General features: G+C 36.4%; 1 protein-coding gene across 1 annotated transcript; it reads right to left on the reverse strand.

The window, feature by feature from the left end:
* Nucleotides 1-526: 526 nt before the first annotated feature.
* Nucleotides 527-1,167, reverse strand: LOC132305034 (uncharacterized). Its single transcript, XM_059802719.1, has 2 exons — nt 1,033-1,167; nt 527-928 (listed from the first exon to the last, which is right to left on the reverse strand). Exons 1-2 carry the CDS (start codon nt 1,165-1,167, stop codon nt 527-529), a joined length of 537 nt encoding a protein of 178 aa, XP_059658702.1.
* Nucleotides 1,168-16,519: the final 15,352 nt, after the last annotated feature.

A 16,519-nucleotide genomic window follows, 5' to 3' on the forward strand; every position in this document is an offset into this window, starting at 1 on the left:
CATTACAGAACTCATAGGTATCCCTTGTTACACAGTCATAGGTAACCCTTGTTACATCAAAGTCACAGGTCGCCCCCATTACATTATAATCAATCATAGTAATATTTCATTTCCTCTATGGACAATCCCTCTTCATATGGCCTGGCCGACCACACCGAAAATAAGCTCTAGAACTAGGTTAATCAAGAGGACACTCCGTATTGTGGTGTCCCATTTGTCTACAATGATAATATACCATACTCGCCCTAGAAAACCTTGAAGAAGCACCAATAATAGGAGTAGCACCTGCCATTTGCTACTCCTGAGAAAACAATGAAGCCACTCTGTGCTTCTTCTTGTCTTGGCTCCAGGAAGAAGTACCCACGCTCGTCCCTCGTTCCTAAGAACCCATAATACCACTCATTTCTTACCAATCTTTGGCTTATGCATCTACCATCAATGCTTTCGAAACCGCTTTTGAATAATTCTTTAATCACAAAAGTGTCACCCTCGGCCTAATAGAATGATTTTGGCCGTACACAAAATGTCATGTCTTTACTTCCTCGTTCCCTAACACCTCCGTAGAGAAACGTGAAAGAGAAGTGAACTTATTCTCATACTCTGTCACTGACATGTCACCTTGTTCAAGTTCGTCAAACTGCATCCTCAATTCCCATCTCTTAGTCTGCGGGAAATACTTATCAAAGAAAAGACCTTTGAATGCATCCCAACTCATACTGTCAATATCATGCGCGCTAGTCATGGTCTTCCACCATACTTCCATGTGGCTAACAAACTTATACGTGGCTAAGGTAATCTTCAACTGATCATTGGGCACTGTTATTGCCCTGAAATGCTTTTCAACTTCATCTAACCAATCGTCCACTACCAACGGGTCTAGACCTCCCTCAATGCTACTTTCATGAGTTTGTTCAACTGAAGCAGGTACCTAAAGCTCTAGTCCATATCTATCTCTTGTGGTTGAATAGCCAGTCGTGGTACCACTTGAGGAGTTGTGGTACTCGCTAGATTCTAAAAGGCTGAGGCTACAACCCTCGCTAATAGAACATCATCCTTCGGTACTTGTGGATTATTATCCACTTCTCTAACTCGGCTGTATCCCAGTAAAACCCTATCCGACTTGGATGGCCCTTCACCTCTTTGCTCCCCAACTTCATCTGGATCCATCTCCCTACGTCGTCCTCAAACACGGTTCTACAAAAGCAACTACACAATCAATACAAGAATACATGAAATAGTTCAATCCACGAGCTATGGTGCTTACACTATTCATTTGATAAGAACTAAGACATTTATAAATGTAGGAATGAACAAGCCCGCCACATACGTGGGTCAAAACCACTCGTAATCTAACATACAACACTGTCCTGAACACTCAAACCCATCAACAATGAAACCAACAAGCTATGCCTACATCCACTCTTTAGTGGATGAACGACCACAATGTAAACCCTAACATGCAACTACGTTCCAAAACGAAATCATATCTATCATGCCCAATTACCTATAATAAGAACTTGTATAACTTACTTTTAATAATACTAAACACTTAACAATTAAGCACGTGGTCAACTAAGCATGATTTCATCAATAGTAAATAATTAACAAGTAAACATAAAACAAATCAAACATGTTTTTTTTAAAACAAATTTAATTATTTCACTAATCATACAAACAATTTTCACGTAAGCATCTAGCAAATAGGCATGCTTTCACATTAATCAAATAACAACTTCATAACAATAAACATCTTATCATTTAGGATGCTGAAATTTAATCATCGTTTCAAAATTCGCATAACAACAAATCATGCCCTTTTTAACTAAACAAGAACTAACCACATAACCATGCAACACTGTCACACCTAACTGTAACTCCTCTAGGTCAACCCTACCCGCCGTCCTTAGGTTTTCTTACCTAAAGCTCTGATACCAATTTTGTAACGACCCAAACCCGTGGGTCCGAACCGTTAACCGGGTCCTTACCCGAACCCGAGGTCACCTAAGTCAAATTCCATCATATCTAGGGTCAACACTTCATCATTAAGTCTTAAAAAAGCTTCAAGAAGGATTTAAATCAACTTTCTAAGGATTGGGGTTAAAATGAACCAAGGAAGGAACAAGGAGACGAAAATAGCTCTATTTCGGTCGATCGAAATGGGATTTTGGTCGGCCGAAATGGCCTCTGAGATTTCCCCTAAACCAGTCAACCTAAATTCCCTTTTCGGTCGGCCAAAATGCAAAGTCCTGAGGCTATGAAAAGAGTCGGTCGACCGAAGTACCATTTCGGTCGACCCAAATAGCTCTGCGAGCTATAGATCTGCTACTGGATTTCTGAAAAGATGAATTGATGAAGCTATTTTCCATTCACTTGAAATAAAAGGTTTATATACACAATATATGATCAAAAGAAATGATTTACAGGTGTTAAACTATCATTATAACAAGTTTACAATTTTTGAAGCAAAATCAAGGTTTTACAAAGGTTCAAAATATACAACTTTGGCAAACAATGCCTAAACTTTACAAATGGAGCTTTGTTCCTAATTACATGCAAAAGGTAATAAACAAAAGTCCCAAATCCCTCTTAGAGCTGTGGTGGATTGTCATCCGCCATACCTTTTCCTGAATCTGAAAAATGTTAAATAATGGGGTGAGCTAAAAGCTTAGTAGGAGGTGCCTAAGGCACACCTCTTGAGACCCCATGAATCCAAACAATGAAGAGAACAAAGTAATTAAGGTTATGCTTTACCGAGGATAAAATAACCACAATAGCAATATCAATAACCCAAGTCAAGAATGAATATGCCATGAAATGGGATGCAATGTCATGCAATGTCACTCCCCATTTTCAAAACCATTTCTCAAAATCCCCATTTCATTTCTTTTAAAGCCATTTTTCCCTTTTCTTCCCAATGAGTGCATGAGTGTTTTATACATTTAAATGCCATGCCAATAAGAAATCTTATTATATGTAAATCAACTATTCACAATATACATGCTTTGTAGAAATCTCTAAAAGTCTACCTAATGCTTCTAAATCACAAATTTCAGCTCACACAAACTTTCTCACACAATATAAACTAATACACATAATCATACACTTTATATTTAATAATTTAGTCACTTTAAGGTATATTAACACAATCAAAGCATGCTTGGTAACAATTTATACAAAACAACTCACAAAAATCAAAGAAATTTTGAATTAAACACCCCTATCTCACAAAGATGTAAAAAGCCCCAATTTCAAGCCCTAGGCTCAAAATCCCTAGGGTGCACCAAATGATGAATAACTTATATCAATGCGTAGATCACGTCAAGCTCTTCGTTTTGCCGCAAACGGCACCAAAAATCTCCAAACAGTTGAGAAGTAATCAAGGTTTGAAGCTTGTAAAAGAAGAAAAGAAAAGAAAAGAGAAAGGAGGAAGACAGAGCCAGGAGAGAAGAAGAAAAATGAGGCTATAATGGCCTCTTGGCCATTAATTTACTTTAGTGGTGGGTCCCACCAAAAATCTTTTAGACTTTTCTTTTTCCTTTTATTCATTTACCACCACACACATATATGCACACACACTATACCACATCCACCTAAAACAGAATAAATAAAAATAAATGAGATGCAAATGGACCCAACCAAAACCCCCGTATGCAACAATTCGGGTAGCGGGTCCCACCCGGAACCGTCCGGTATGAAAAACGAAAAAATACCGAAATGGTAGCTGATGCATTTCCAAGAGTCTTGAACTCAAATGGAATGCCCCAACCAACTCTTGGACACACCTGCTACACCCCACGGTGTCCGGCATGCAAAACGAGAAAAGACAAAAATGTCCTCGCAAAATCAGAAAATTCAAAAAAATGAAAAATGGTGAAAAACAGAAATATTACATAAATGAAGCAGAGAATGGTTAAAAAATGAGAATACAAGAAGCTTACCATTGTGGAAACAAAATCAGGACCTGAAAGAACCTCGGTCATAAGCCCTTACTTGGCTCTCAGGAGTGGATCACAAGTGTAACATATTAAGCAAATGGCATTTAAACAGATAATTTTCAAGAAAAAGCAAACATATCCTTGGACTCATGTCAAATTGCATTTTAAAATTCAAGTTATGCTCAAAAAGTGATACTAAGGCCAAAGAACAAAAATCTCATCCAAATCATGCATTTTACACTCCAAAAATCCATAACACACCCCCAAACTTAGTCAAAGATCAATTCCAAGAAGATAGATTTGAAATATGCACAAACTCTCCAAAACTGTCAATGTAACATAAGTGTGTGCAAAATGGTGTATATACAAGTAACAAGTTGCATTTTTTCCAAAATGCATACAATTATTCAAAGAGGAACACATTTAACAAGTTTCAAGGACAATAAGTAACAATGGAATCATATGACTTCAAAAAGTTGGGTTGGAATGGCAATTAATCTCATTTTACAAAAGAAGATCATAATCATGATAAGGAAGGCCAAAAGACATCAAACTTGTGCCCTAACTTAGCAAGAATCAAGAATTGCATCACAAACAAGTTCAAAGGCACTTAGCACATGCAAATGGATGGAAAGAATTGAAATGGAACAAGCTTCAACTCAAACAAGGGCATTTTGGTCAACTTTGGAATTACCAGACACTTTTGGGGCAAAATTAGAATTTTTGAAAACTTTAGAGTCAAAACATTCAATTGCATTGTATAAGAGCTTCATGACAAGAATCATGCAATGAATGAACAATAAAAGAAGGAATTCTACAACTCGACTTCTCATTTTCAAAACAAAGCTCAAAATTTTCCTTTTTAATCATTTGAAACCAACAAGTGTGATCACAAAGCATTTTATCATTGAAAGATCATTTTACCAAAACAAGACACTTGAATCTTGAGATTAAATCGATTGGAAATCAAAACTTTTCAAAGAGGTTAATTTGAAACACTTTTAAGCATTTAAGACAAGACTTGCATTTTCAAGTTCAAAAGCACAAAATTCAAGTCAAGTCATGCTTAAAAGCCATTAGGACAACTTAAAACACATCCATGCATTTCATATTTAAAACAAGCAAATGAAACAAGTCGGGATCATGCTCACAACAATCCAAAATTTTCAATGCCATTACAAGAAAATTTACAAGAATTTCAAGACAACAAGATTTTCTTTTTATTTCACATCTCGAGACAACAAGTTCACTTTGACATTCAACTATACATTTTAAATCTACAAACAAAATTTGCACATTCATGATATTTCCAAAGGCAAAAATTACACCTTTCAAAGTAATTTGAATTTTCAAAACAATTTTTAAGAACTTGAAGATTTTCTTTATTTTAATTCAAATCCACACTTCAAAACTCTTTGTCAATTTTCATTTCAAGTTTCAAAAACAAACCACATGCCTTTGGAATGAAACATCAAAGCTCAAATCTAATTTTTAGAAAATCTGGCATGGTTTCCCCTTAAAAAAGGTCATTTACAAAATTTCCAAACACAACAAACATTCATTTCAATCACAATCAACAATCAAGAATATATGGAATTCAAATTAAATGCATTCAATTAATCATTAAGGGACACCACCCACAATCACAAATCCAAGCAAAAATTTGCCCATTCTCCTTCTAACTACTACAAACCACACTTTATTCTCCATTTTTCAAAGTGCGCCTATCCCCATTCAACCAATATGCAAAATATTCATAGACTAAAGGTAATTGCACCAATTTTTAAACAACTTTTAATTTTAATTATTTTATTTTATTTTAATTTTGATTTTTCAATTTTTATTTGCTTTCCAAATATTTTTTATATTCACAAGCATATAAACAAATGACAATAAAAAGGGAAAATACAAAATAAAATGAAAACAAAACAAAACAAATAAAATGAAAACAAAACAAAACAAATAAAATAAAAATAAAATAAATAAAAAGAAAATGATTTGGAACATACTCGATCCAAAAGAGAGGAGATGAGATTGAAACGAAGAGATTCGGGCAAAAATGAGGAGTTTCGGCCTCACCATGGCTAGAGAAGATGACCGGACACTCGCCGGAGTCTCGCCAGAATTTTCAGAAACTCATCGGAGGTTGGAACAAACTCTCCTTGGCCTAAATTGGTAGGAGATAATGCATAGAAGAGAACCTGAGAGAAAATAGAGAGGTTGGATAATGGATTTGGCCTTTGGGCCAAAAATCTCGCCGGTTTTAATGGAGGTGAGCAACGGCGAGTTTGGATTCTCCCTTGGATTCGCCGGATGGAAGAAAGAAGAAGGGGAGAAGTGGTGGTGGTTCGGTTGTGGGAGATTGAGGGAGAGAGATTGAGATTGATTAAGAGAAGAGAGGAGAGAAATCGGGGAAAGAGAGAAGGAGAAGACGAAGAGAGAGAGAAGGAGAAGACGAAGAGAGAAAGAAGGAAAGAAGAGGAAAAGAAAAAAAAAATAGAAAAATAGGGGAGAAAAAGAAAATTAGGGTTAGGGGGGAAGGTGAACAGTCAATGCATTTTTTGGAATTTCAAATGACGCAATTTCGATCAATCGAAGGATTTTCGTTCGATTGAACACTTACTTCAATCGATCAAAATTGAATTCGATCGATTAAGATGAGTTTTGATTGATCGAAATGGAAGGTCAAAAGTTATAAAATCTCAAGGTTCGATCGATCGAAGTGGAATTTTGATCAATCGAACTGGACTTCGATCAATTGAAACTTCACTGGAAGTGCACACAATGCAAGAAATTGCCCAGAAGCTGGATTTTTCAATTCAACTCATATCTAGACGACGCAGAAAATATCAAAACAAGAAATAAGGGAGGATTAGGGTTGGTAAACCCTACGAAACATACTAATCTTTAACCTCTCTAGCAAGACATTGGGCTGTTTTAGCTTGGATCAAAAATCTTGGTATGCATCCCTTCCTTGGCGGGGTGAATGGAACTTTAAATCCCACCCAACAAACTATTCCCTAAGGAACTTGTTAGATTTGGTTCAAATGAAATTGATGTCCCTTTATCAACAAGACTTTTGGGCTTCCTTGCCCTTTCAACATTACGTTTGAAAACACTTTCTTTTGAAAATTTTTTAGAAGACAAATCATTTGATGTTTCAACACCAAGCAAAGACTCATTTTTTTCAAATTCATTTTCAAGACATTTTACAACAACACACGTCTCTTCATATTTGTCCATAGAATTAGGGGTTGGATTAAAAATGTTCAACTTTGATTTCATGTGACCAAATGATATTTTCATTATCCCCATCTTACAATTGATATTGGCATTTGCAGGAGGCAAGAAAGTTCGGCCAAGGATAACGGGAATTTGGCTCTTAGGATTTAGGACCGGCTCCGTGTCAATGAAAACGAAATCAATTAGGAAGAATAACTTGTCAATTTTAATCAAAACATCCTCAATGATACCCTAGGGCTTCTTAATTGATCTGTCGGCTAGTTGCAAAACTACCGACATCACTTTCAAATCACCTAAGCCCAATTGAATATAAACTGAATAAGGAAGAATATTCACTCTCGCTCCTAAATCAAGAAGAGCCCGATTAATAACATGATCACTACTAGTGCAAGAAGTGGTTGGTGAACTGGGGTCTTTGAATTTTGGGAGGGTGTTGTGTTACAAAATTAAGCTTACTTGCTCGGTTAAGACAACTTTTCTAGGTGCTTAGCTTTTGTTCTTCCTCTTAAGTGTGCAAAGATCTTTCAAAAATTTGGCATAGGCCAGAATTTGTCGAATTGCATCCAAGAGAGGAAGATTAATTTTTACTTGCCTAAACACATCAATGATTTCATTTGTCTTGCTTTATTGCTTTTCAAGAGAGGTGGATGCCTTTTGGTTGTACTGGTTCACTCTCTTCATTGGAAACACCTACTTGGTTATGAATAACTCTTCCACTTCTCAAAGTAGTCACTGCATTCACATATTCAAGGGTATGACCTTCCGAAGAGGAATTGGTCTCCACAATAAATTATTGCTTTGGTGGTGGATTCAAAGGCATTTTCCCTTTTTCCTTAGCATTCAATGTACTAGCTATTTGCTCGACTTAGGTTTCTAGCTTTGCAATTAATTGGGAATGAGAATAAAGCAATTGGGTATTCGCTTCCAAAGTACCCAAAGTGGTTAGAACTTTCTCTTCAAATGCGGGACTTCTTGAATTTCGTTGAGAATATGAAGATTGGTTTGGAAAATGAGAGTTTGAAAATTAGTTTCCATGTGATGCTTGGTAAGATGAACGATAACCTTTGGAACCTTGGCCTTCTATTAGGGGCAGAACATACTTGCTTTGGAAACCACTTTGGGGAGGGTTTGAGCCGTCCCCTTGGCTTTTCCAATAGAAGTTTGGATGGTTCCTCCACCCGGCATTATAGTGAGTGCCATAGGGATTATTCCCTTGGTTAACTAAAGCGACATTCATTTGTTCAAGGTGTTCACTTTGCACATGTCCATGGGGACAATTGGAAGTAGAATGTAAAACACTAGAACAAGTCATGAATGATTCATTGGAAGGATGATGAGTACGATTAGGGGAGGAAGACACTTGGTTTATGACGAGGCCATTTCTACACGCCAAAATTAATGTAGTGAATGTGCGGTTCAAGAAAAGCCTTTTGGGTCAAGTTTAAATTCATAAAAACCACTACCAACACAACTACTAAAGTAGCAAGGGTGGGTAGGGATCGTCCCAAGGGATTAGAGTCGTACTTGATTATGGAATCATGTTAGGGTTAGTAGGTCGAGGGATCAAACAAAGGGGTGGTTGGTTAATTAAACTAGAGGGAAACTAAATTAAACTAGGTAATTGAATTTAACAAAGAGTAAGTAAGAGAAAGAGAAATCTTGGGGTTTAGAGGTCACCACCAAGCAATGCTTTTCTACACTTCCAACTAGTGACTAATGAGGGTAAAGTGTGTTGTAATATTTATGTGTGTGTATTTGGTTGATTCAATTAGCAAGGGTGACCAATTAAGCATACATTATCTAATCAACATGTGAAAAGCATAACATATCTAGCAAGTCATTAATCCTTTCATTAAGCTCATAAGCCAAATACACCACAAGGTTAGAGACATATGCTACTTGCATTCAAAAGTATGGAACATCAAACAACTAGTATGGATTGTCCTCTCATCTAACAACTATGCTATCCCTACATTACAATTAAGCTAATGACATAAAATTAAACTAATTAAGCTAAGGGAGAGGCATAATCCATTAAGAAATGAGCATGGACCATCTAGAAAATCACAAGAGCATTCTTTAAAGCACAATGTTTTGACAATCTCTAAATCTATAGCATTAATACACATAGACATGCATCAATAACTCAAGAATTAGAGGCAAACACATGAACATCTATTCTAGCATACATAGACATATGGATAAAATGAAATGATCAATTAAAAGCATTAAACCATATAAATCATTGAATAAACAAGATTTATATATATCAAAATGCCAAAACATTAATTACAACACTAATCCCTCAATAATACACAAGATTAAGATATAGAAAGCATGCTTAGGGCTAACTCTAGCCCCAAGAGGATGTCTTGCCACTCATGGTGATGTTGCTCCAACCCTCAAGGGCTAACTCCATAGAAGAGGTTTTCTCCTTGGTTGATGAAGAGTCTCCAATGGTGTCTCTAGCCTCCTCTTTCTCAAAGCTTTCTCTCTAAGAGATGATATGAAAATTAATGTTGGCTCCCTTTGTAAAAAACAATCCTTATCCTTATATAGGTAGGTCAAAATGACACCCAAAATGAGCTGGGGTCGTGCACACAATATTCCCTAATGATTGGATAAAGGACAACTTTCAATGAGATGGAATTTTAACTTTTCCACACTGGAGGAAGTTTGATCGATCGAATCTTAGACTTGGATCGATCGACCTGGCTGAGATCTATCGAACTTAGGCTGGATTGACCCAACTGGTTGAGCTTTTTGGGAAAAGACAAATCCGAGATATTTTGGAGAGATATTTATGGGAAAAGGACAAAAGTGGTTAGTGGGTGGTACAGCTGTGGATAGAACTAATCATTTGAATAAGGACAAAAGTGTTTGATCGATCGAACTTTTGGGACTTTATGCTTTTGGGCCAAGGCTTGGATCTATCTTGAAGTGCTGAGATCGATTATTGTTCGATCGATCGAACCTTGAACTTGGATCGATCGAACTTTGCTGCTTCCCATGTTTGGCTTCATTTGCTTCCTTCTTTCTCCACTTTGCTCCTTTCTTTGTTTAATCCCAGAATTGCTTCAATTAAGATCTTATTTGGCTGAGTTAGCTTATTTTTGGGATAAGTGCCTGAAAATGGAAATAATACGAAATCAATCTAAAACGGTAAAGTAAGATAGATAAAGGTACTAGAATGCCTAAGCTTAAGGGGTTTAAATACGCACCTTTCAGCGCTCATCACACCCCTAAACTTAAATATTGCTAGTCCCTAGCAATGAACTAGAAAGTAAAGGAATGAAATGAACAACTATACAACTATGAACTAGAAAACAATAAATAGATAACGCCACTTTCGTTGGGAACACGATTGCACTTAGCATATGCAACAAACCTTTTAAACCCCTAGGTTACCCCTAGTGGACGAGTGAAGTCTCGTGAGGGTTTCCAGAAATGGTACCCACAAACATTAAGCTCATTCTTTTAAATGAGGCACCAATATTGCAAACAAGTATTGGGAGAAAACTACCTCAAGTATGCAATTTTTCAACCCTTTCTAAGCAATCTCCCAAAATTTCAACATCAAGCAAACAACTATGGTCCTCCACACATCAAGAAAATGATCATGCAAATCAAAACAACTCTAGAATCCTTTTGAGTGGACCGACATCAAATGTGTTGCTATCTTAGCCAACTAAAGAATTAATCACATCCTTACCCTTAAACTAGCACACAAATCTAGTACCGATCATCAAGACAAAAAGTTGACCTCTTATTAAAGCTTTATTGTTCTAGGTGCGCTAATTCTTTTCACTCGATTTATTTATTTATTTATTTTTATAGGATCAAAGATGGAAGTAGAGTGCAATGTGTTGATATATTAAGCTTTCTAATGATTCATGGGGTCAAGCGTTAGGTCAATGACTCCCAAACCAGATTGCTTTAGGGCATTAGGCATTCAAATACCCCTATGGACTTACAAGCTCAAATCAACTAGGCTACAAATCAAGACAACAAACATCTAATCATTTCCTACTTCTCACCTTTTGGGAGAAGTCCTCACTTTTTTATTACTTTTGCAACTTTATTTATTTATTATTATTTTTTATTTAGAAAGTTCAATTATTAACCTAGAGTTTGGGCCCTCCACCTTTAGGCGTGAGAAGTTCAGTGCTTGATGAGGCTACTTAGTGAAAAGGGGTTGTTACCCACTTTTATCAAGAATGAAAGCTTTCAATGCACTACTAGCCTAATTGGGATATAACCAATTCAATAATCAACAAAGCATGTACCCCACAAATGAATGCTAGTGTGCACCTGTGCTAGTGTAGAAGACTAGAGTGAATCTCAAAATAATCACAAAATCAAGATGATGTGGACCACAAGTGCAAGCATGATATCAATTTTTCAAAAAATTTACTCCTAAATGGCATCCCTAAGGCATACAAGGAGTATTAAACTCTCAAGTCAAACAATTTTTAAATTTTAAGCAATATAGTCCTCAAAAGATCAAAATCATAGCTAGATATGGACCAATCATAGAAATATCCCTCAAATACACAAGTCATGCTCAAAATTTGAATTTAAAACTAACGCTGTAAAGCACCATTCCCCTAAAACTTAAATAGCACAATGTCCTCAATGTGCAAAGAGAACAAAGGAAAGAGTATACTAGTGCAACTAAGCAAGAATGATCGGGACTAAAGTATCCGAAGTGGGTGGCATAGCCCCCCCAAACTTGGGATGAACTGTGGTCCTGAAAATTGGCACTTGGATAAACTCATCAGATAACAAAATGGGATAATCAGTGCACATTGGACATGCAAGTATAAATGGGATAAATGGATAAAGAAATGAGAGAGGTGTAAGAGTGGTCTTGGAATGAGTGCACAGTTAACACTCTCTCACTGAAGTCACTGAGATGCACCTGATGGAATTAAAAGGACAGATGTATCAATAAAAGCATACAACATCCATCATAGATAAAAACAACAATAAAGTGTAATACATCCAGTGTCAAAACCGACAGACCCGGCTGCAAAAATAATAATATCACAAGTGTAGCAGACACATAACATAGATAGAGAGCATAAAAAGATAAAGAGACTGGGAGTCTCAGGTAGAGGGAGCTCCACGGATCTCCCTGGCTAAGTCATTAATGGAAGATAATATCTCCGTACGGAGGCGAGAAATGTCAGCTCGAATGGAAGCCGTCATATTCAGACGAAGGGTACTAATGTCAGCTTTGAAGGTGCTCCTCTAGGCGACATATCTGATCATGAGCCTTAGGTGTTGCTGAAGTAGAAAAACTGTCATTCTTAGTCATGGTCTGCAAAAAGGAAATCTTGCAATGGAAGTTAGGGCTAGAATAATGAATTGGAGGCACAATAGAAACATGTTTTTCAAATAGGATGGACAAAACATATATGACATGTATCTATGCAAGTGATAGGATGTGAAGTATGCTAAGCAATATAAGTATGAAATGCATCTAATGTGGAATATCACAGACATTGTGTGACGACCCAGGTTTTTAGGCCAGCGTGTCTTGTGATGAACTGAAGGTTGACCCGATAACGGATCCAAATGCGGAAGCACAAATAGAAAACAAGACTCTAAGAAGTCAAAGTGACCTTCCATGAGATCGTGGAACTCAATAAGAACTGATGCGGGAACGAATGATCAGAAATAGACCGAACAGGCCCCCTAGGGCAAAATGGTCATTTTTGAAAATATAAAATCGGGTGCTATTGAGCACACCACTAGAAAGACAACAAAAATTTAATCAAATTAGACCCAAGAATCACTTGATTCGAAGTCCGGATGAAGAAGATATGAAACTCTAAAGTTTCATAAAAATCACATTTTTGGGTTTGAAATCAATGCAGCAAGGGTACTTCGCAAGGGGTAAAATGGTCTTTTTAAACAAAATTGGATGCAATTGAGTATACCGTTAGATAGACCATGAAAAATTAATGAATCTAGACTTAAGAATCACTTGATTTGGAGTCCGGACGAAGAAGATATGAAACGTCAAAGTTTCATAAAAACCAACTTTTGGGTTTAAAATCAGTGCGGCAAGGGTACTTTACAAGGGGTAAAATGGTCTTTCAGATATAATTTGATGCAACCGTGCATATTGTTATATAGACCAGCAAAAACTAATAAACTTAGACTCAAAAATCACTTGATTTGGAGTCCGGATGATGAAGATATGAAGCCTCAAAGTTTCAAAAAATTAGACTTTCTGGGTTTCAAGTATGAGTAGGGCCTGCACACATTTTCCGAATTCAAATGGGATTTTGAGGGCTTAAATGAGCAAAAAGTTGTGAACAAACCCCCCCCAAAATCATGTTTTCTACATGACTATGTCAAGAGAAGATTTTATTTTACAAGTGAAATACCCGAAATGCCCTTAGATCAACACTTTTTCCGGAAAAACCTGGAACGACCAGATTTTCCAGATCTGCGAGTTGTTTTTGGCATCAAGATGACTTTTTTTTGTAAAAACACGAAGAAGAAACCCCCCTAAAATCACGTTTTCTACCCGAACTATGGATAAAAATGAAAAAGAAACACTATGAAGTACCCAGAATGCCCCTAGATTAGGAAAGGGCAAGAAGTTAAATAAAAGCTGCTATAGCATAGCAGAAAAACCGAACTTTGTACCGAATTTCCGGTACCAAGACGGAATTTTCTGGAAAGCACGAAGAAGAAACCCTCCCTAAAATCACGTTTTCTAAGTGACCATGTTAAGAACGAAATTTATTTCCCGAAGGAAAACCCCAAAGTGCTCTAAAATCAGATTATGCAACAAAACTTCAAAATGAGTTCATAGGAAGCTCAAAACACAAACGATAAGGTTTTGCCCGGAAACGACCATGCACACAAACGTAACTTACCTATTTGGACGTGCTACAATGGTCCACAACTTAAAAATACCACCGATACAAAATCCGACCCCCCAACGGGTAAAAAGGCAAAAATGAACAAGAAAAGGGAAATTTGGAAACCAAAATTAACAAATGATTTCAAATTACCATTTGGCCCTTGGCCGCACTTCAAACATGATTTATAAGACCCTATGACAGAATAAAAATAGAATTCCCACACCCGATGCAACCATGGTGAAGCAAAAACTCAACATTTTTTAATATTTTCATAATATTTCATGAAGTCAAAATTTACATAGGAAACAAAATACATGTCATTGACCTATAGCCTTATCTCATACATGTCAAATACATTGTAAAGAGTGTACTTATGTACACATTACAAAAATAAAATCAAATTTACACATTTTGATATATAAAGCTATAAATGGCATTTGATGCCAACATTTACAAGAAATGAGAACTTCAAGTCTACAAATCATCCAAGCATGATATGAGTCCCGAATCTTGATCCCGGTACCAGAAAAATGTCCCCACTACGTGGGTGGGTAACATAAAGCTACTCGTAGGAGATGAGTATGCATCGACCTAGCATTTTACAATTTTATCACCTTAAGGTGAAACATGTCAAAGGGGCTCATGCCACCTAACGTCTATGTCAAGTGAGACTCAGGGATCATCCTAAGCTATTAATGCAACTGAAATGAACAATGACATACAAGTATATATGCTTAAGTACACTGATCATGTTAGATAAGAAGAGTAATATCCAACATACCTACACAAGTATTCGATATGCTAATAGAGTACTCACAAATCAAGTGTACAAGCACAAATATACTAAGTAAAGCAAAATACGCATAAGTTTAGTATATGTAATACCCCTAGTTTTCAAAAGGATAAAAAAGGGAATTTAATTTTGTTTTTATAGCATTTTGGTTTAATTATGTGACTTATGTGGTTTAATTGCTTAGTTGATTTAGTGTGAATTTATTTTAAATTAATTAGCTAATTATTATTATGTGTTTGTTTTATTTAATTGGTTAATTGAAATTATTTGTTGGTTGGTTTTATTTAATTGTTTAATTGTGATTAAATTTACTTCTTTGCTTTATTGGTTTTAATTGATGTGTCTTTGGTAGTATATATTTGGTTGCTTTTATAAGTTGTTTGTATCGTTGGGTTTTATTGATTTTGTATAATTAGGTCGCCGACTTATATTAGGGTTTAATTAAAGCCTATAGAGATACGGTTATAATCAGACTTAAGATTGGGATGCCTATATATATATATATCCTGATACGTCTACTAGGGTTGGGAAGAACTCTATTCACGTAATAAGGTTTTGAGAGGAAACCAAAGAGAGGTCATGAGAGGAAAACTAGAGAGAAGCTTAAGGGGAAACAGAGAAGGTTTTGATGATAGCTTGTGAGGCTAAAGGAGAATGAAGGGGTGGTTCTAGATAGAATCAAGAAGTCACAGAGAAGGGGAACGGTGGCCAGAGGAGGAGAACAGTGTTGGGGTTGCCGGAATTTATAAACCCGGCGTTGAAAGGTTTCAAACCGAAACCTAAAGGCAAGTTTCATTCTATTTCCTTCCTGTAAACTTGTGTTCTGTGCATTCTATACAGTCTCCAGGAATTTAATTTAACTATTAAAACGGACGTTTTATGCATGATAGAGTCTCTGTACAATTTTAGACCCCTGTTCGTGTTTAAAACTATGAACTGTTGTGTTTTTGTTTTAAATTTTTGTCATAAATTTCACAAGAGAATTTGAGGAGTTCTAGGATTGAATGAAATTGAATTAAACCCTAGGAATGTAAGAAAATTTTTGGAACAGAGGGTTGAAGTTCGCCGGTCGTGAAGAAGACAAACGGAAAAAACATAAACTGTTGCGTTCATGGTTTAAGCTTTTGCTATATAGTTCATGCTGGGATTAAAGACATTTCTAGGCTTGTTAGGACTTAATTTGAACCTTAAAAATCTTTAACAAAATTGGGGCAGGGGATTGAGACTTGGCCGGATGCGAAAAAAAAAGCAACAAAGAGGAAGCAGAAAAGGAAAAACAAAGGCTGGAGAAGTGGAGGCGGCTCCATTGAAGTGGAGCCAGCTCCACAAAGTGTTGAGGCGGCTCAACCTAAAATTAGAGCCGGCTCAACCTAAAATTGGAGGCGGCTCCAATTTTTGTAAGTGCCCAGTACGTGGATTTTTGTGATTTTTGTTACCTCAGGGGCTAAAAGGCAATGCTGAACTTTGATGGGGGTTCTTAAATGATGTTTATAACACATTAAAGACTTAGGATTGTTGGTGTAGGCTATGGGAATGGACATCATGAAATATAGAAAAAATAATATTCGTGCTGTCAAAGAAGGAGGAAGATTTAATTGCTACTTGTTTTAACAAATTAAATAGACTGAATTGAATGGTAATTTTGGGATTTTATATCAATGATT

This window comes from Cornus florida, unplaced genomic scaffold (assembly GCF_030987335.1).
Source record: "Cornus florida cultivar Cherokee Brave unplaced genomic scaffold, ASM3098733v1 CherokeeBrave_3.0.0_Hap2_Chr04, whole genome shotgun sequence".
NCBI lineage: Eukaryota > Viridiplantae > Streptophyta > Magnoliopsida > Cornales > Cornaceae > Cornus > Cornus florida.